The 19,838-nt window shown below is 39.2% G+C and overlaps 2 protein-coding genes and 1 long non-coding RNA gene across 4 annotated transcripts in view; 2 read left to right on the forward strand and 1 right to left on the reverse strand.

The window, feature by feature from the left end:
- The window catches only part of LOC125971795 (uncharacterized), a 20,125-nt gene extending 8,731 nt beyond the window's left edge, over positions 1-11,394 (reverse strand). The window contains exon 1 of the long non-coding RNA XR_007482615.2: positions 11,256-11,394. This is a non-coding gene — a long non-coding RNA (uncharacterized lncRNA). The remainder of the gene's footprint in view (positions 1-11,255) is intronic.
- Positions 1-14,905, forward strand: part of smtnl (smoothelin, like) — a 16,018-nt gene extending 1,113 nt beyond the window's left edge. Inside the window, exons 2-11 of one of the 2 annotated variants that reach the window (XM_049724779.2) lie at positions 1-105; positions 6,632-6,676; positions 9,588-9,669; positions 10,449-10,706; positions 10,778-10,840; positions 10,917-10,977; positions 11,052-11,201; positions 11,279-11,402; positions 13,690-13,841; positions 14,331-14,905. The exon at positions 1-105 is cut by the window's left edge and continues 717 nt beyond it. In XM_049724779.2, the coding sequence (XP_049580736.1) occupies positions 1-105; positions 6,632-6,676; positions 9,588-9,669; positions 10,449-10,706; positions 10,778-10,840; positions 10,917-10,977; positions 11,052-11,201; positions 11,279-11,402; positions 13,690-13,841; positions 14,331-14,457 (1,167 nt within the window). In that variant the 3' untranslated portion in view covers positions 14,458-14,905. The remainder of the gene's footprint in view (positions 106-6,631; positions 6,677-9,587; positions 9,670-10,448; positions 10,707-10,777; positions 10,841-10,916; positions 10,978-11,051; positions 11,202-11,278; positions 11,403-13,689; positions 13,842-14,330) is intronic. The other variant, XM_049724780.2, reaches the window with a different exon arrangement.
- Positions 14,906-15,182: 277 nt separating this feature from the next.
- Positions 15,183-18,136, forward strand: sebox (SEBOX homeobox). The gene is made up of 3 exons (XM_049724785.2): positions 15,183-16,016; positions 16,236-16,441; positions 16,793-18,136. Exons 1-3 carry the CDS (start codon positions 15,731-15,733, stop codon positions 17,477-17,479), a joined length of 1,179 nt encoding a protein of 392 aa, XP_049580742.1. The 5' UTR covers positions 15,183-15,730; the 3' UTR covers positions 17,480-18,136.
- The last annotated feature ends 1,702 nt before the right edge of the window (positions 18,137-19,838 follow it).

Consider the following 19,838-nt stretch of genomic DNA (forward strand, 5'->3'; position numbering starts at 1 on the left):
GCTTCAAGAGTTTCCGCCATTGTGGCAAGTCCCGTTTCAAGTAACAGCCCGTCCACTGGCCGCTTCTCCAGCCGGGCAACATTTGCAGTCTCCAGTAAAAACAATGTAAGTGAACACTTTTCACCCAATGTTGCAATTAGCACTCAACAATTTGCACATATCAAATCCTAGTGCATGTTTTATGTGACCTCTTCCAGATGTAACTTCAGAGGTTGCTCTGCAATTGAATTGGATTTCATTTTATTTTTGGTCTCGCTACTTCACTTGCTTCTATCTCCAGGGAGTGCCCCTGTGCGGGAACCACTACTTTATTGCTCTTTGCCGTATTTGTACTGGTTGACCACAATTGGGTGAAATAGACAATGTAATATGGATGGCAATTAAACAAACAATACCCTGTAATCCAGTAATTGCAATGCAATTTTCTAAATTGAGAAAGGGCTGCTTGTGGTGAAACGGGCAGATTGCAAGTGGAGCTGGTGCTGTTTGTGTTGCGGTTGCACGGATGTGTCAGTGAGGTTGGAAAGCAGCAGTCCACGATACGGACAATGCCATATGTGATACTAAGTATTGTTACTGTGATCTGTGAGGTTAGTGGTGTGTGACTCTTTTTGTATTCTTAAATAAGGTAGACTTAAGATTCCAACAAAATTCTGGAATGTCTTTAGTGGTTTTCTGTTTCATTGTTATGTTGCGTTTGTCAGCTTTTTCCAAACACTTCTATCTTCACCAGATAAACAGCTTCCGTCTAACCAATGTTATCACGCTGCACTCATTCACTACCAGGAAGTCTCATGTGTTAGCAGGTTTGCGTCTTCTTCCTCTTTTGCGCACAAATTTCACATTCACATTTTTTTCTAACCTTTTCAATTCATCAACTCTTCAATCACAGTCTAGTGAGAACCCAGTGTGTTTCTGACTTTTCCCTCTTTATCCCTTCTACATATTTCAGGTCTGCTCCATTTGTAGTGAAAGCTAATTATTCTTCATCCTCATTATTTTATTTACAAAGAACAATGCTGTTAAATTCATGTGGATTTTAGAAGTCAGGAATCTGAAGTTACAGAAATGAGAAGCACTGCCTAATAGTGTTGTCCATTATTTAGTATTTGAGCACAATAAATAGGTAAAAGCTGTGTCAGAATTATTAGGCTGTGTCCTCTGAAGGACCCTTTGCAGGTTGGCTCCGCCTTACATAGCCTTCATGGACCACATGAACCGTGGCAAATTTGGAGAAGCCTAGCCTATAAAAGGTTAAAAAAAAAATACTAACATGCAAAATTTTGCATTTTAACGCAATTGGAGTTAAAATGTGTTCCTTTGCTGTTTCACAATTCACCTTGCCTGTATCTCCATGGATGGAGTGGAACTGTTTTTCCAAAATGATGCAACAAGATGGTAACAATACACACTTTAGCTATTTGCGGCACAAAATTTCAACACTTCCTTGTTGTACCACGCTAACTAGGTGCACAAGCAAATTCCATTCATTTCGTCTTTTAAATTGACTGTTGCCTCACTGTAGCCTTTGGTGGCTACATTAGAGGAATGTTATCTGCTGTGAAATCATGTGAGCAAAGTAAAACAAAAACAAGGCCACCTTTGTTTCCTTGACTCTGCAGGAGATCCCCTGCTGTCGGTCAAAAGTTGCACCGCGTGTGCTCGGCTACTCTCGTCAGAATAGTAGGTTTCATTGAGGGGGTTTCTCAACAAGATTACCACTCTAGCTCTTCCTGTCTGAAAGTGATGTGGATGACGTACGTAGCTGCCGCTCACTTGGCTGTTCAGACAGGTCTGTTAGGCTTGAAAGTTTTACACACAGACTGCAAGCAAGCATTCTTTATCATCAATCCACGGTGAATGTCTGTGCCAAAAGTTATGTGCACAGACCTGTTTGTCTCTAGCTCACACGCATAAGGGGAACAATTAGAAATCAACTTGATTCAATGTGTCTAATGATTTGATAATTATGGAGACACACCTCAAAATTGATTAATAAAGCGTTCCCTCTAGCTAAGAGAGCACTGACCTCGAACTCGTGCTGAACGTTGTTTAACTTCACAAAAGTTGTTTGGAAATTAAAGGGAAAACATTTCTGCAGGCACTCTAGAATCTTAGAGAGTCTTCCAGGAAGAGTGGGAGCTGCAAAGGAAGCAACAATTCTTTATTTTCAGTTCCTATACAGTAGGCGCCCAGATACTTTTTTTTTAATGCTTCATCCGTAGTAACTGTTAGATCAGTAGTTAAACGCTGTTGGGAAGTTATTTTTCCCCTAATAATAATATGCATCCATTTAGATTTGTTTTCCATAATAATCTAAATTGATTAAAAATTTACTAGCATTATGTTTATCCTGTGAAGTGATTTCGTCAGCCTGAACATAGTATCATTGTATGCTCCATTTTTAATTAAATTAAAACTACTGATTATATTATTTACCACTATTATCAAATGATTCACTGTAAATCAATGTTTCTGATGTGGTCCAGGACAAAGGTAATGGAGGGTACTCTGGCTAATTTCTAAAAACATGTCCTGCCCTTCTAACACGCATTACGTCAGCTGGGATAGAGTCCAGCCTCACAGTAACCCCGCAAATGATAATGGATGGATACGTGTGCGCAGTGGACAGGGTTTCATTAGCAGAACGTTAACTGACTCAATGGAAAATCAAGATTAGCTTTCCCAGGTCAGAGGGTTATCTACTGGTCTCAATCAGAATAGTATTTAGATGCTCTTGATTTATGGTTTGCATTATATGTTACATAAGAGCTGATACCCTGAGAGGAAAATGTTGGAGGCAGTTTTTTAACTATCCCTTAACCATTAGCTCCATCGCTCACTAATATTACACAACTCTTACCTCTGATGCTTATCTGCACACAAGCAGCATAGAACTTGTCAATAGCTAGTGGAGAAGACGGATTGGTTGTTTTCATGGAAGTTAAATGTAGTGATCTCAGGAGAAAGAAAATGATTTACTTGGCGCTGAGAATGTGTACAGACTCGCCCATATATGGTCTTTGGACTTAATAAGAGGAAAAAATTGGAAGGCATATTAAAAAAACGCAGTCAGTGGGCTACGCCAACCCCTTCCAGCCATTTAGCAAACAGAGATCGGTTAGCATCTGGTCAAACCTTGGCTTTGAATATTTCCTATACTAGACACACAAACAGGAACGCAATTTTGTCCGTTAGTAGTTTCTCGTTTTGTGGTTTTGTGCCAGTTAACGGGTAAACTTTCCTGCTTTCCAGCATTGGATCGATTACCATTCCATTGTCGGTATAAATGTGAATGGTTGTTTGCCTAATATGATTGTAGTCTGCCTTTTGCCACAAAATAACCAGGAAAGGTTTCGGCTCACCAGTGACCCTTAACAGGATAAGTGAAGCAGAAAAGAGGGGTGGGTTCTTTCATACAAAAATACATTCATACAGATTTTAGACGTCTTGATTGTGGGTAAAAACGTTCATGTTAATTATTTGTGTTACATAACCAAAGCAAATGTTATGAAGCCTGCAACTGGACCATTCAAGGGAGACAAAGCCAAACTGGAAGACTCTCATCAGATTGTACTCCACAGGTCATCTTTTGAATGACGTAAGACCTACTGGCTGTTTTAGTCATGGACAGGTTCCTCTGCTGAACAGGGAATGAGCAGCAAAGATATTTATCTTCATAAAAAAACTGAAATCTGACATTTACAAACTGTCTCAAGAGACTCACTACCCAGTCCCCATATAACTGCTGACCTGGGCCGAAACTCATCCATCCTGTCCGTGAGGCCTCCCCTCCCCCTTCTTTCTGAGATTGGCTGCCTCCAAACATCACTTTCTTTTACAGCTATATATACACTAATGTGTAAGACGGTACAGAAAAAAAAAAACACATCTACTGCCAATTTCAATTCACAAAAAGTCATATCACGAAAACTCACACAATGATGGATGTTTGGAAATGTTACAATCAAATTTGAAAGAATTGCACAGCTGAGACTAGTGTGGATGTGTGTATACAAAGGGGGGCGGGGGGGACTAGTGGCGTGGGGTAACAGAGGTATGTGGATACTCCCTGGCTACCCTAGGCTCTTTAATGACTTCCAGACAATAATCTGTGTTCTCGTCATCCTCGCTGTGGAAACAAGTTAATAAATGACCTGCCAGTAGGACACCTTGAATGCCCTCTGGACCCACTACTGCTAGAAAGCATCAATATGTCCAATATCAGAGAGTAATAGTTCAACCTTAATCACTAATTGGACACAGCATTAGAAGTTAAATATTCTGCCTTTACAAAAAGGTCTTTAGTTAACAATATACAAAATCCCATTTAGCTGAAGAATGGGAAATTAAGAAAAGTATTCAAGTTAAATGAAGAGTCCTACGTTTGCCAAGTATGAAATAAGACAAGATGTTGTTTTGATCACCACATTAGGTTACCAGTGTGAGCAGTGAAACAGTATCTCTCTAAGGTTGTTCGATTAGCGGAGTTCTGCGCTCTTCTTACTGTTAATTTGAAGGCATGACTTTTTTTTTTTTCATTGGCCAGGCCTACTTGGTAATGAGTGTATTTCACGCTGTTTCTGTTGAGTGATGTACTGGTCAATTAGAGGTGAGAGCAGTGGGAGGGTGGGGTCGGGTAGAGGGGTGGATCTGACCTTTTCAACAAGTTTCAACAGACTTCTGAAAGTTCCCGCTATTTGGGTTAAGTAAATAAAAACCCAATTTGTTGTTCAAAACAATCCAACGCAAAAAGTTGCAGGTTGCAGGTTGTTTTTCACTTTTACCGTGGCAAAGTTATTGTAATTAGAGTGTCTCGAAGTGTCTTTAAACTCAATGTTTTTTATTGAGATATCATCAACCAACACATAGAGCACATAAACACCTACATAATTGTGAACTGGAATATAAAATCATTTATAGTTTTCAGAATTTCAGGCCAATAAAAATCTGAAAAGTATTGTTTGTCTGTGTGCGTATATATATTTAGCCCCGTGCGTCAATACTTTGTAGAGCCACCTTTCCTGCAATTGCAGTCCCCGTGGACCCCCCCTTTTATCCAAAATCCGGTAAACCACCGTCAAGGTTAAATCAAGGATCAACAGTGCAGAATGTGTTTGGTAATGCTTCTTTGTACATGTCTTTTCCCGTATGCAAGAGGGTCCCAGTTTGTCATACTTTCCTGATCTCTCAGCTAGCATGTCAGACTCCCCCTCAGCTAACTGCATCATTGCCAGGAACTGAGAATCACAGTGAGTGAAGGCTGAAAGGAGGGAGGTGGACTGCCAAGATAGCCCAGATAGGGGAGTTATGCTCTATTGTTGCCATATGTTGAAGATACTGTGTACTAGTAGGGAGAACAGGATTGGAAAATAAACTCAGTAAGGAGGCGGGACACACGGAGAATGAATTGTTCTGTACAAACTATGAACCGACCTACAATACACGATGTAATAATTAATACGAGCATTTCTAGTGGTTGAAGAGCTGTTTGGACAACTTCATTTTTTTCAGTACATTAGATTACAGTCAACTCTAGTTTTGAAGAATACGGTGAGAAAATATTGCCCACATGCCTAAACTGGTAAAGTTAGCATCAGGATGGTGTAATGTCATTTAGTTTACGTTTCTGCATCGATAATAATGATAAAAGTAACTGAAGCTTGGACCCAGAGCTGCCTCAAAAAAGTAAACATTCATAAACAGCATAACAACTTGAATCTATAATTATGAGACAGTGGCAGAGAAGACTTTGGTACATTATGGGGAATCCCTCATCAGTCTAAGGCTATGCCAACATACTTTAGAGATGAATCACAACAAGCCCGAGCCGGCCCTAACTATGAGCTCTATCAAAAAAAACAAGCTTAAAGTCTGTCATTTAGTAATATGCTCCACGGATGATCCGCCACAGTCTCATACTGTGGACTTCTGCACGTATGAAATAACAGTAATAATAATTCTTGCTACACGACTGCACAGCAAGAGGGCTTCTCCTTTACCAACACAAATATCTGTAGGCAAGAAACTCTATAAGTTTCTGTATCTTGCACATATTTTCCATCTCAATGCAAAGGTTGGCTATAGTCATTTTTTTTATTATAAATTGTAGGTTATATGAATGTACTTAAAAAAATAAGTGGTGTATCGGATTCCTCTTCACACTCTTTAGAGGAGATTATGAAACCACGTCTTCATTTCCCCTAATCTGATATCTTTACAGGAGTGTGTGTGTGTGTGTGTGTGTGTGTGTGTGTGTGTGTGTGTGTGTGTGTGTGTGTGTGTGTGTGTGTGTGTGTGTGCGTGTGTGTGTGTGTGTGTGTGCGTGCGTGAGTATACATGAGGTTATACTTGTGCTTTCACTGCACCGTAATTCAATGGTGTTGAGGAACCACATTGGTAGAAAATTCGAATCCCCAGAAAAACCTGTCCTGTCACCTCATTTTGGAATGACATTCACAACCTCAACCAGTTTTGCAAAGTCAGCGATAAAAGTTGCAGAGCTTGATGCAATGCACTTCTTAACACTAATTCACACACATACTGTATATTCTGGATGGCTTAAAAAGTCACTGTTAAACAGGAATTTGGAACCGTTTTCTAACTGGGATCATTTTTTTCTTTTATGCAGTCCTCCGTGTGTCATAAGAAGAACTTGATGAATAATGGTCCAGTGGTTAGTATACATCTGCCACACAGTTATGAGGTAGCAGTCCAGGGTGCCTTGCTCCCAAAGTCAGCTAAGCAAGGTTTCAGATCACCTGTGACCATAATGAGAAGAAGCACTTTAAAAATGAGATGGATGGATTACACTTGTCGGATGACACATTAGTTGTGATATTTCCTTCAACAAGGAGCCTTGCTAATCAAACACCCTGCTAACCGCCCCCATGCCTTCACGGAGATACCTGTGACAGCTAAACAATATCCTCTGCCTAAACAGGATGTAACACTCACCATGTACCCTCATACAGCCTGTTTAAACACACGGGCTTCCTAGTGCAAGTGTTCCTGTAGCAACAGTCACTTGTGTGACTCTTGCAAACAGTCTGCAAAATGTTTGGTCTAAACTGGAGTTTCTCTGAAAAGGATTGATGAATGTGGTTAAATGAACACTAACACGAGATTGGATACATGCAGGCTCTGGAACTAAGAGTGTTTGGAGAATATATTTGACTGGGAATTTAATTTTTAGCATGAAGACCACCCGATCCTACTTTAACTGTAGCTGAAAATAGGCAAGAGTTTTACTGATCGGAGAGAGGGAAGAATATTTGATGTCATTATGATCCATAAGTATATTTTGAGTCGTCTCAGAATGTAGAATACCTTCAAGGTCACGCTGAGTACCACAATCATTCCAAATGTTGGGTCAAAGAGATTATTGTTTGTCATGGAGAAACTGATCTATTTTGGTGCCATCTTGACGTGACAAGTTCTACTTTTAGCAACTTATCAGTAGAAGGCAGACACTGCTAAAGTCTTGCATGTGCCAGTAAGGAGGAACATGAGTGGTTCATAAAAAAAAAAATAAAAAAAAAAATGAAAATAAAAGATCCTCATTCAAACCTGGCATTGATAACAAAATGTTAATTTAAATAAGCAGAGAGTACAACTTGTTTAGTGTTGTCATTTGAAAACCATGATGCACGATAAGAATCATGGATAGACTTCATACGGAAACTGCAATTCTGGAGGAATCTGTAAAATACTCTGACATTTTTCTCCTTCCTTTGGGATGCATTACTGTATTGGAATAACTTATTGCTGAATTTATTGTTGGATAACATTGATATATTTAAAGAACAAGAGGTAGGACTCGATACATTTTTTATTTCTTCCTGCTCCCTTTTGAATTTATGATGAAAATTAATGTGCTTTCTCTTAAATCTTTCCTAGCTTTCTATTACACTATTTTATGTCAATTATTCTCATGTTCACTAAATAAATACATCAGCAATTACAAATGCACAAGCATTTATGGAAGCATTCCGAAGCAGAATTTTTGCGATATTAAAGTTGAACACCATCCATCAGCTATTTTCTTTTCTAAAACACATTAGTTCTACTCACTCTAGTAATATAATTTCGACAATTCCCATCGTCATGAGAGTAGAATAGTGGCACGCATGACGGGTGTGGCATGGCCTCAGGTGTCCCGTCATTCGTAAGTGCCAAGTGAACTGTTGCAGAGTATTCTGCCGGCAAATCAGAGGTGCCGATAATGGAAAGAGTTTACAGGAACTGGAGCCGCCCAGCTATCGTGTTTCACTGATTTTTGGCACGCTCCCCTTCCCACAGAACACACATGCAACAATTTGTCTGTTTCCACTTTGCAACAGTGTGCCTCTAACTCATTGAAAGATATTTGTGTTTCCCATATCGGTGTCGATGATGGCTTATAAGTACAGTAGTTCTGCACCACCTCTGTGTTGCGACTTTCAAGCTACTTGGGGGGAACTTGAATAAGCTGAGTGCTTCAACGACACTGACACTTTGATTGTATGTATGGTGACACTGCAAATGCGGTGGTGAAATGGCCCGGTGATCTCCGCCAAACACATTTAACTCCACTCTGACAGTTTCAAACATAAGCAGCTGTTCACTTACCTCCCTCATGACTACCTGTGGTTCTACTTCCTGAAAGCCTTTTGAAAAGCTCTTTTATACTTGTGTCATTTTTGACATGGTGTAACCCTGCGAACATATGCACAGCTATCAGTAGGCCTTTATTGCCAAAGCAGTTTATTATCATGTGAGTGGTTGACTTAGAGGTCCAAGCCTCTGTGTCAAAGTCAAGGCCTGGGGGCCATATACGGCCCGCCACATCATTTTAGGTGGCCCATGAAGACAAATTATGCATCGAATTCATGTCAATTCCAAAATTTCAAATTGTTTTCACTTTTAAAAAGATAGAGATATTATTAGCAATTTTTATTACCATTTATTTTTTTTAAATATTTTTTATTTTTAAATATTTGATTTGATTTCAATATTTCATTTTTAAATATTTGAACAGTTTTTATTAGTCTCTGTTTTGAAAACTAGTTATTCATCAGTTTTTTGTGTAGCCTATACTATATATACAATATGAGACATTCATACATTTATTTGGGTTGACAATTTTAATGGCCCTTTAAAGCAAACTATGTCTATGATCCGGCCCACGACAAAATAAGTTTGACACTCCTGCTCTACATGTTCCATATGGAATTAAATAATATGAAAGAGAATCACGTTTGACACATCCGTCATCTTTAATTATATCTATTTTGCACAATTATTAGAAAGCGTCATCACAGCAGGGATGGAATGAAGAACACAACCACTTAGGAAGGAGCCTGGCACATTGAATGATTAATTCATGTGTTTCATTACCTAAAGCATCTGAATCTAGTAATACACTTTGTATGATTCAAATATGACGCACATACAACATTTTTTCCACATTTCATCCATCAATTATATTCCTGGAAGACTGGAGGTTTACACAACATCTTGGGTCTACTGACAGTTCAAATTGCACCAGTCACTGGTTTGCAATGGAAGTCATTAAAAAAATGTGTTTTAATGCATGTGTGTTTCAGAGTATTGAGCGTGAGGAGCCAATCGAAGTTGACCCGGCCCCAGCACATGCAAGCCTGGAGAACGGACACGCTGCACCAACAGGTACCCACAAGTGTTTCTCATCATCCCATTACAACATGTTCTCCAATTCAAAGATCAAGCACCAAAGTGACGTCATGCCATTAAGTGAGAGGCTTTTAAAAAGTTTTACTGACTTCACTGCTGAGGATCACTTTACTAAGGGATGTTGAGTGCTAGCCTGTTAAAATAGTTGAGTAATGTTTTTTTGTGGTTCGGGGAGACATTTGTCAAGTCTGGCAGATTAATCCCAGACTATTTCACAGTGATGTCATCACTGTCAGTTCTCTGCTAGTTCTCTCCTATGTTTGGTTTGGTTAGAGAGGCTCAAACATTAACGCTCACCGGGCTGAATGATGGGAATGTCAGTTCTAGTCAAGGTTGTGTTTTTCACATTTATTTCCAAATTCCAATTTTTTTTAAAATCTGCTTTCACCATACAGAAAATTGTGCCACAATGAGTGGGAAGCTAAGCTTTCTCTCTGAAAATACAGTGGCTCTTTTATATACCAGTGGTTCCATTTAAAACTTTTGTTCAAGAAATACGCTGCTTTTTGGATAATGTTTTTGCTTTGACTTCCAAGTAAAAATATTAGATTCAACCCAACCCAGCGCAACAATTTCTTAAAACCCTTCACTTTAAACCAACGTTGCCATCTAGAGGAGCCAAAGAATACTGGTTCACGAAGCTTCATTTTCCCATCACTACTCACCGATGCATACGGACAAACATTCACAATATTTGCCAGAATCTATCACCATGGATTTTTATTTTTATAATGTGACGTCTTTACTCCAATCAGAACATTCCTTGTTGGCACATGGAAAGATGTCTCCACTCAAAGACTTCCCACATGAACACACAGCCCCAGTCGCCATGCGGATGGCCCACTTCCCCATCACGGCCACCACCAAGACAGCAGAAGTCAAGACTTGTCCAGATTCTCCCAGTAGCCCCACGTCTTCTAGTTCCCCTCCAATCTCAGAATCCTTCCCTCCCAGCCAATCAACTGCTAGCTCCATTCAGCTTCAACCACGTGCAGAATCCCCAGTTCAACCAGGTGACTCTATGACAACCTTAACCAATATCTACTTTGTAAAACTCCAGACTAAACATTCGGTTTGCTTTTAGTATCTTCCATGAAGACTTGGACCACCTCGCCCATTCGAGCTTCGGGAACTTCGCGCCTCCAAGGTGAGGTTCGCAGGCAGACAGACATGCCCACTGACACCACAGTTACAACTGAGATTCACAATGACTTTCTTTGCAGAGAAAACGGTTTCGCCCTCTGCTAAAACTGTGACTTACGCAGGGTTACCTCAACATGACCGGTTAGTTAAAATGAGAGTGACATTTTAATTCACGGTTTAGGTTTGGTTAGTGTAAGACTCTCTGTCCCCTGCAGGGATGACAACGTTGAAAGCAAAGAGCGATCTTTCGGGTATGGAGGAGAAAGGAAGCGAGAACTGGTGAGGTCTCAGACTTTACCAAGAAACATTGGAGCTCAGACTCGACGGTCAGTCTTCGATAGGTTGGACACAGACATCAGTAACAGGTAAAGAAAATGCTTACGTATTAGGTTGTGTGAGAATGATGGAAGAGTACTCACATGTTTGCTTGTTACCTGTACAGCCGCACCAAAGTCGTGGAGTCCAAGCCCAAACTGAAGCGTTCCCAAAGTTTTGGAGTTTCCAGCGCCAGCAGCATCAAACAAATCCTTCTTGAGTGGTGTCGCTCTAAGACCATCGGCTACCAGGTAATGTGCTGTCAATAAGATTTTGCATTTTGAGTAAGTCACCACTTAATGGCAGGGCATATGTAGACAAACAACAATTCACACTCACATTCAAACCTATAAGCAGGTTCAATAAAATAAAATAAAGACCCTCTAAAGGAATTCCATAGATTTTTTTGTAGTGCTGAAAACATGCAAAGAATCAGACTATGTTTTAAATTGTTTACAGATAGCGTTCAATTCTCAATTTCAGTTGGCAGGATATTTTTCGGCGTGGTTAAAACTAAGCCCAAGTTACTGAGCATCATCATTCCGGCAACGCAGCCAACGGTGACACACACGACACAAAATTGAGTGAGGCCGTGACAAATTGGATGCTGCGCCACAGGTCAACAAACTCTTGGCATCGAAGGCCGGTGTCAGCGTCATCCAATAAATCACTGCCTTCCTCAGTTTTGGATCATGTGTGGGTCCACCTCCCAGAGACGCTTCAGGGAACATTTATGAAATAAAGCGGCACATGTTATTCAACCTGTTGCTCACACTACAAACAATTATCAGTGCATTGAGTGGACACGCCAACAGCATCAGCCATCTGCGAGCAGGGCACTATTGATTTTGGAGATGTATTTTATATTCTTGGTGATGTTTTTTTTTGGCAGGCTTGTAAACGACACTATGGTTTGTAAAATTTAAGACACTTTACAGGGACATTAAGTTCAATGCATATAGAATAGAATAGCAAGGAATTCATCCTTTCACTTCTATTGAAAGTGAAAATGAAACTTAATCTCTGTAACTCATTGTAGGCGATGTCAATGAGCATGAAAAATTGACTTGCTGGGATTGGTTCTCACTCAATGACTGTGTGAAGTATATGTTTCCTGTAACTGACTGATGACCCGACCATGCAGGGCTCCAGACGAAGTTTTTTTTTATATTAGGAGCACAGTGGGCCCATAACGTGAAATTTTACAGGCGCAAGTAGATTCAGGGAAACACACCTTAAAACACGCCTTATACATAAGTAAACATACATCCCACTCATTTTCCCTACTGACACATGAGATGAACTGTAGCGCAGATGTTTGTCAGCAATTAAAAATATATGTTAATAGTTAATATGCACTGCACAAAAGTGAAAGTGGTTGGATACATGTGCGTGTTTTGTAATTGTGTGTTTCTGAGGTTACAGAGTTCGAAGCATTTGAGGTCATGGCTAAGTGTTTTGACACATTTGCTACACTTTTACCCGGCAGCCTGTGCCAGCTGCTCCATGTGGCTTTAGTTATCGTCAAATCGGCGTAGCCACGACTCTTACGGCTAAGAGGAAACACTCTATTGTTCATATGATGACCTGACATGTTCCATTTCATTCAAGCATAGACAGCATTTTCACTCGAGACAAGTCTGCAATCAGTTAGCGTTCACTGCGAAAGAATCATGCACACTGGAGTTGAACTTATACTCATGAAAGGGAAAATGTGGGCTTTCTTAAATAGGTGGGTCCAGTAATTCAAATTTATGAACTGTTGAATGAAATAGCCTTATGGTGCCTTATTTTATAAAATCATAAATTCTTGGATGTTTGGAACTTGTATGTACTTAATTTATTCTGTAACGCTGCTTGGGTTCCAAATTACAAAACTAAACTTTCCTTTGGAATTAATAAAGTGAACTAATTGGTTATATGCTTAAACTGTCATCATTAGAATAAATAATGGGTTTTTTTAAGTTATATAGTAATTAATTGTCAGTGTAAAGTGTAAATAGACGTTTACCATAATTTTATTAAAGATACATGGCAAACACGTGGAAATGGAACAGGAAATAGTTTGTGGACCAAAAGGAGTTATTTCAACAGGCAGCATGAAAACTGTTTGGTGAAATTAATTTGTTTGTAATGGTTATTTAATCAAATAACCAGACAGAGCAGCCAGTGTCAATTGTCATTTCCAGTTCTGGTAGTAACATGCACTTTTCCTTTCTGTCACTAGTAACATTTGGTGATGGCATGGCAAAAACAAAAGCAACACAATAGACTACATCTGGGGTTTTGACTTTGAAGGCTTGAATAGCCATTAAAAATGAAACACAGACAATGAAGATGAAAGGGGAGCAGAACCGTGACATCTATCATATTAATGTGAACGTGGGGATTGTTTTATGGCCGGACTGTTGTCTTCTTTTATCTTCCATTGTACGTCTTAAATGTCTCAGTTCTTGTTTTTTTTTCTTTTTTAGTCGTGTTGTGCGCACACTTGCAAAAACCTTACCAAGGTTTCTTTTCATCTCCCCTGCTCTGCAGAACATAGATATCCAGAACTTCTCATCCAGTTGGAGCGACGGCATGGCTTTTTGTGCTCTGGTCCATTCCTTTTTTCCCACCGAGTTTGACTACGAATCATTGTCACCGGACAACCGCAAGCAGAACTTTGAACTGGCTTTTGGAACAGCAGAGTGAGTAGCAGAAAGAAGTACAGTAATCCCTCGTTTATCGCGGATAATTGGTTCCAAAAACCGCGAAGTACGGTCACCAACAAGAAGTACTGGGCAGGTTAACGAGTTAGCTGAATGATGCTAATTCGTGATCGTGCTAACACGCGAAAACGGACTTCTAAAGGAATGTAAATGAACATTTGGAGCATTGTCCTAAAGGTTAGACACATGTTTCCTCAATTTAGAAGTTTTATTTTGACTTTTAAATGATTTTTTAATTTGGGGGAAAAATCCGCGATGTAGTGAAGCCGCGATGAACGAAACGCGAAGTAGCGAGGGATCACTGTACACTGGGGAAAAAAAAACAAGCCATGCAAACTTGGATTAAACGCCACTAAAATACACAGAAACATGTTTTTTTTTCTAGCAGGGCAGCACATACAAACTCGAATAGATTGTAACATTACCAGCTTCTAATAATGCTCTGTCTTTCTCTGCCTTTGTCTGCAGATTGAAGGCTGGCTGCGACCGGCTAATCGAAGTGGATGACATGATGATTATGGGTCGTAAACCGGATCCAATGTGTGTATTCACCTACGTGCAATCCCTCTACAACCACCTGCGCAAGTTTGAGTGACCTCAACAACCACGTGCATATTGGTGGCGTGACCTTTTCCTCTTTGCTCTTTTCCACTGCCTCATAGCCACTGAGGGAAATAAAACCATTTCCTCTCTGTCCAGGAAAAAAGGCAAAGTAATTTAAGACTGTGCTGCCCTCGTGTGGTAAATTGGAGAACATTTGTTCCCATTTGGGAGGACTAAGTTTTTAATCGTGATTGTGTGTGCGTCCGTGTGTACCTGTTATCCAAATCAATGAAGACACCACATTATTGAATTTGTTGACTATATTTAGTTTGTGTATGTATTTGTTGTTTGTAAACTTTTTTATTCCTACATGATGAGTATGTTAACCTTTGACCCTGCACCAGAAGGGATACAATTTGCAGCATCAGTGAAAAATTGATATGTATGTAGGTATTAAAAAAATATTAAAAAGAATATGAAACTGAGTGTTTGTAAAATTACACTGAATGGTGTCTTTTATTTACACACTGTATGCTTGGATACTGAGACATGAACATTTATTAAACCCATCAATTGTCAGCTGAAAGAAAAATGCTTTTACATTTTATTTTTAGATGCTACTTGATGAAATAAAATTCAAAACACTATTTTTTTTCCAGTGGACTGTACTGTGTATATAAATTTGTGAAGGTATCAAATTGTTTTTGTTGTTATGAATCCATAAAGACAAGGAACTGTGTAAAAATCTTACAAAAATATTAAAATGTTGAAAGATAGCACAATTTTGTGTTTCTAAATTTAATGGTATACAAAATTGATGGAAGGAAGGACATTTCAACATTTTATTCAATTTGAATATTTAGAAAAAAAAAATATATATATCTTCAATGGGATTTCCAACCTTTGTGATGAAACAGTAAATCAGTTTTTGCACAATTCACATGAACTCCACATTACCTATGTGTCCAGATTTAGGGACACTATTAGTCTATGTTGTACATAAATTTGCATGTAAGTTGATGAAAAAATACATTATACTAGTCACGGCTTTGCGGACAGTAAATTTTGGAGTTTACTATTATTTAGTAAAATAATATGTTTGAAATGTATCTTCACAGCATAGCTAGAATAACCTTTGGTGTAAATAATGTAACCGAATATCATATTGTTGTATGGTGAATGACGATGATAAATAAGATTGAAGTGATTGCTATACTAGAGCACAGTATTGTCCATCTATTAAGGGACTTGCAAAACAGCCTGATTTGATTCTCAGTAACTAGAGATTAAAATGGGTGGTGTTTTAATACCTGGATTTTGTGTGCATGTGTGTGTGTGTGTGTGTGTGCGCGCATGTGTGTGCGTGTGCATGTGTGTGCGTTCGCATGTGTGTGTGTGTGAGTTGGGGGGTTGTTTTCTATGGGTATAAAAGGTGGTCCCCGTCCTCTTTGTCAAATCATACATCAAGTGTCCACGGATCAGTGGTTGATTGTGTTTGTGCGGCGATAATGGCTTTGTTCATAGATGCAAATTTCTCAACAGTAAAGCAGGAACAGAGGGAAGATGTAGTGGATCTCAAAGTTTTATTTGGGGAACAGGAACCCTGTAAAGGTAAGCCAAAACAACATCTACAATTTAATTTTTCATATGTAAAGTAGATTTTCAGAAATAGAGAAAAGGTATTTAGAGATTTATTTTTATCATCTCATACGTATTTGAGACCATCAGTTAAAATGTCATAACCTAATGTAAAACTTGTCAACAAAGAAAATCAGATCCAATTTACACACCAGTCATAAACAACTAATTGATGAACTATTTTTGCTCAAGAGGTGCACAGTGAGAGCATCCCGCTCACCTCAGAGCTGGATCGATCTGGTATCCTGAGCGAGGGTCCGAGAAAGAGGAAGCGGACCATCTTCAGCCGAGCTCAGCTGTCCGAGCTGGAGCAAGCCTTTGCTGTCACTCCTTATCCAGACATCACCCTTAGGGAGACGCTGGCTGCACACACACACCTGCCTGAGAGTAAGATTCAGGTGAGTGGACTGCATCTTTTGTAAAAGAGGACTTTTTGCTGGTGTTGCTAATACGTGAAGTGATAATACATTACATATTTTATGTAAATTGTGTGAATTTTTTTCCATCGTGGAGATCCACGTTCAGTTCATCACAGTCCTATAACAACAAAGTAGCTTTTCACCATGTACACTTCCGTTCGAAAGTTTGGGGTCACTTAGAAATGTCCTTATTTTGAAAGTAAAATCGCAAATTTTCAATGAGGATAATTTTTAACTAATCAGGAATATAGTTCCTACATTCACACATCTCGTCATGAAAATGAGCTGAAGTCTCGTGATATGGAAATTGAAAGTATAAATTTTGCACAGGTGTGGTTTCAAAACCGAAGAGCCCGAAGTATCAAGACTGGGAGACTACCCAAGTCTACCAAACATGTTGTGGCAAGTAGGGGGCTTGCAGGATCCACCTCTGGGGTGGTGACTTCAGCTTTTCCATCCTCATCCACCTTGGCAGACATATTTAGACCGGAGCAAAATCAACCCTGTGAAGACATCCCACAATTCTACTCTGACTGGTTCCAACTTTACAGCAATCAGTCTACACCATCCACTTCGACGCTCCACTCGCAGCCCACCCTTGTTTCCCCAAAACAATCAGAGTCTCGTCTCTGGGAGGAGGAGTGGCATCAGCGGCCACAACTTGGATCGACCCTGCCTACTTTCCTTCCTGGTTCGTTGTCACATCCCATCACCAGGCAACATCACCATTCTGCGTCTAGCCACTCCTACCAGGCCCTCAGGAACCTCAAAGCCCAGAGCATGGTTCAGTCTGGGGCTCATCAGTCGCTATACGGGGGTGAAGCTGGAGGTCACCTTTCTGTTGACCAAGTTGTTCCTTCTCACTCTCAGCCAGCGTACTGGGACGTAACCCAGGGCCAAAGACATCACCACCACCATCATCAACATCACACACAAATGGGACCACAGACATCTATGGGCTATATCTCAGACCTAATCTACAATGCTGCTATAGTTACCAACTTCCTGGAGTTTTGATGATGTGTATTGTAAAATTCACCCTAACCCTAACCCTGTCTAAACACACCAATGACACAAACTGAAGAAAACATCAAATGGTGTATGCTGTTGTTCCTCTGGCCTTGTGTTAATGTTCTAGTTGTCTTTTAGATGTAGTTTGAGTTAATGCCACACAAAAAAATGCAATACCAAATGTCAAGAGTAAGACTCAACTTGATGAACTTTAAAGTGGGCAATAAATTATGGCAAATTTAATAATAAATACATTATCATATTGCTCTGCAACCTGCAAAATTTTACATAATCCTTTGAGTGACTTTCATGTTGTTCCAAAACATTTTCACAGTAAATAAACTGAAGTAAATTAAAACCCATGTGACAATGTTGTGAGGAAAATGTTGTAAATTATAATAATCACACACAGAGAAGTTAAATAATGCATAAAAATACTTTGTAAACACAATAAAAATAAAGTAAAACTACTCATCCTTTTAGGTATATAATGGACGAAGGAGTTAGGTGTTGGTGTCATACTTTCATGACACTGCTTGAACATAATTTGTTGTATTTAACAAGTATATTTACAGTTACATCTGCCTGGTAAAATCAATGTGTGTATTTGATAGTAACATAAGTGCATATCTCAAACTGTACTGAGCAATAAAAAATGTCACGACAGTATGCTGCAATTTGTTTCAGTTATAGTTTGATGGTTGTCAGGCATTGCCTATGTCACACTGGTGGCATCACAAAAAGGAAAACTTGCTTAAGAAAAAACAAAACATTTGACATTATGGAGTTAATCAGTCAGATGTTTACGGAGTGAAGTCTCATGACACGTTGGCTTGTCAAAGAGGGAGGTCTGCGCTGTTATGGGAGTGAATACAACTGACTTTACTCAAGTCCAATTGATTTCTTATTTCTTTTAATAGTGGCACACTATTTCAACATAATTGAGAGAATCCATTTTTCCCCAAAGAAGAAACAGATTTGTTTTTTCAGGAGGTCAAAGCATGCGTTTATACACAAAGGCTGGGTGGTTGTGTAAAAGAACTTCACTGACAGCCACCTGGGATCGATAAAGATTTTATTCCGCTCACATACCGATGTTAGGAAATCCCTCCAATGCACAACGTCCGTGTGTCCCCGCGAGCTTCTTCTGTGTACTTCTTTTTAAGAGCACAGCCTGAATTTTAATGTACTAAGCACACTGAAATGCAAAAAAGCACATTTTGCCTCATCAGGGGCGATGCGAAACCACTTTTTTGGAATGTTCACCCTCAAACATATTTAATGTAATTAGATACAAATGATGAAAACAACTTCACAGGGTCTTTACAATGTTACCAGTCAATAATTCAATACTTTGGCAAGAAAATATTAAAAACAAAGGCAGCATGGAAAGGCTCCAGCTCATTTGTCACTCTAATGAAAACAAGTGGTGTAGAAAATGGAAATAATATTTGTTGGAAGATGCACAAGTTTTGTAAATTGATTTTATGAAACTGAGAACTAATTGAGAGGGTATCCCATGAACAAAACACAACGCATTCACAGAAAGGCTGCTTATTTCCACTCTGGAAACACGTGTTGTTCTCACAGCAGCCAACTCTTGTTATGATCTACATTGTACTATGTTACCTTATACTGTGGCCCTCTGAGAATTATTTTTCAAAACATCCTGATTAAAATCACTCCATGTGCAGAGATACCACAGAAGATAGTTGTTTTTTAAATCTCTACTCTGTAAGTATCATGAGTAGAGTAGGCAGGCGGAATAAACTAATGAAAATTAAAGCCAAAGCTTTGGGGTCTATCAGCTTACAGGTCCTGTAATTATGCTTGGATTTAAGTTTTGAAATATTACATGAGAAGTATAATACATACACGAATATGACGGATGGACAAGACAGTCGTGCAGTGGACAGTGATCTCCGCATATCACAATCATCTTTAATACCAAATAATCTTTCAATAAACCTTTAATCCGGGTGTCAAATCTCAGAATTCAGGAAAATACTTTTGCCCCTCCAGATGTAGTTACATCTTTTAATCCTCCCATTTATGCGATAGGACCAAACAAGCGGATACCGGCATAAAAATATGTCCAAAAAAATAAGAATTTAAATGTGAAGAAGGGATCAGAGATCATCTGAGTCGTGTTTGAATTGTTTTGAAATTGATTATGAACAGTAATCTTTCTATATGTGTTGTTGTCATTGTTTTTCCTGACCCAGCGACCTTATTGGCAGTGGTGATTCAATGCTTTATTATTACTACTAGCACGTTATTAGCAGATCTAGCCTATAGCAATAGCTTGTGAAGTGTTCTTTAGATGTATTCTCATTGTATAACTTGATACAGACCTTAACTAATT

This window comes from Syngnathus scovelli, chromosome 7 (assembly GCF_024217435.2).
Source record: "Syngnathus scovelli strain Florida chromosome 7, RoL_Ssco_1.2, whole genome shotgun sequence".
NCBI lineage: Eukaryota > Metazoa > Chordata > Actinopteri > Syngnathiformes > Syngnathidae > Syngnathus > Syngnathus scovelli.

Bases quoted from the DNA above. Each gene is read 5' to 3' on its own strand.
- sebox (XM_049724785.2), top strand. From the start codon at position 15,731: ATGTGTGTGTGTGTGTGTGTGTGCGCGCATGTGTGTGCGTGTGCATGT. The intron at 16,017-16,235 runs GTAAGCCAAAAC...TTTTTGCTCAAG, and splicing joins GGAACAGGAACCCTGTAAAG to AGGTGCACAGTGAGAGCATC. The intron at 16,442-16,792 runs GTGAGTGGACTG...AATTTTGCACAG, and splicing joins TGCCTGAGAGTAAGATTCAG to GTGTGGTTTCAAAACCGAAG.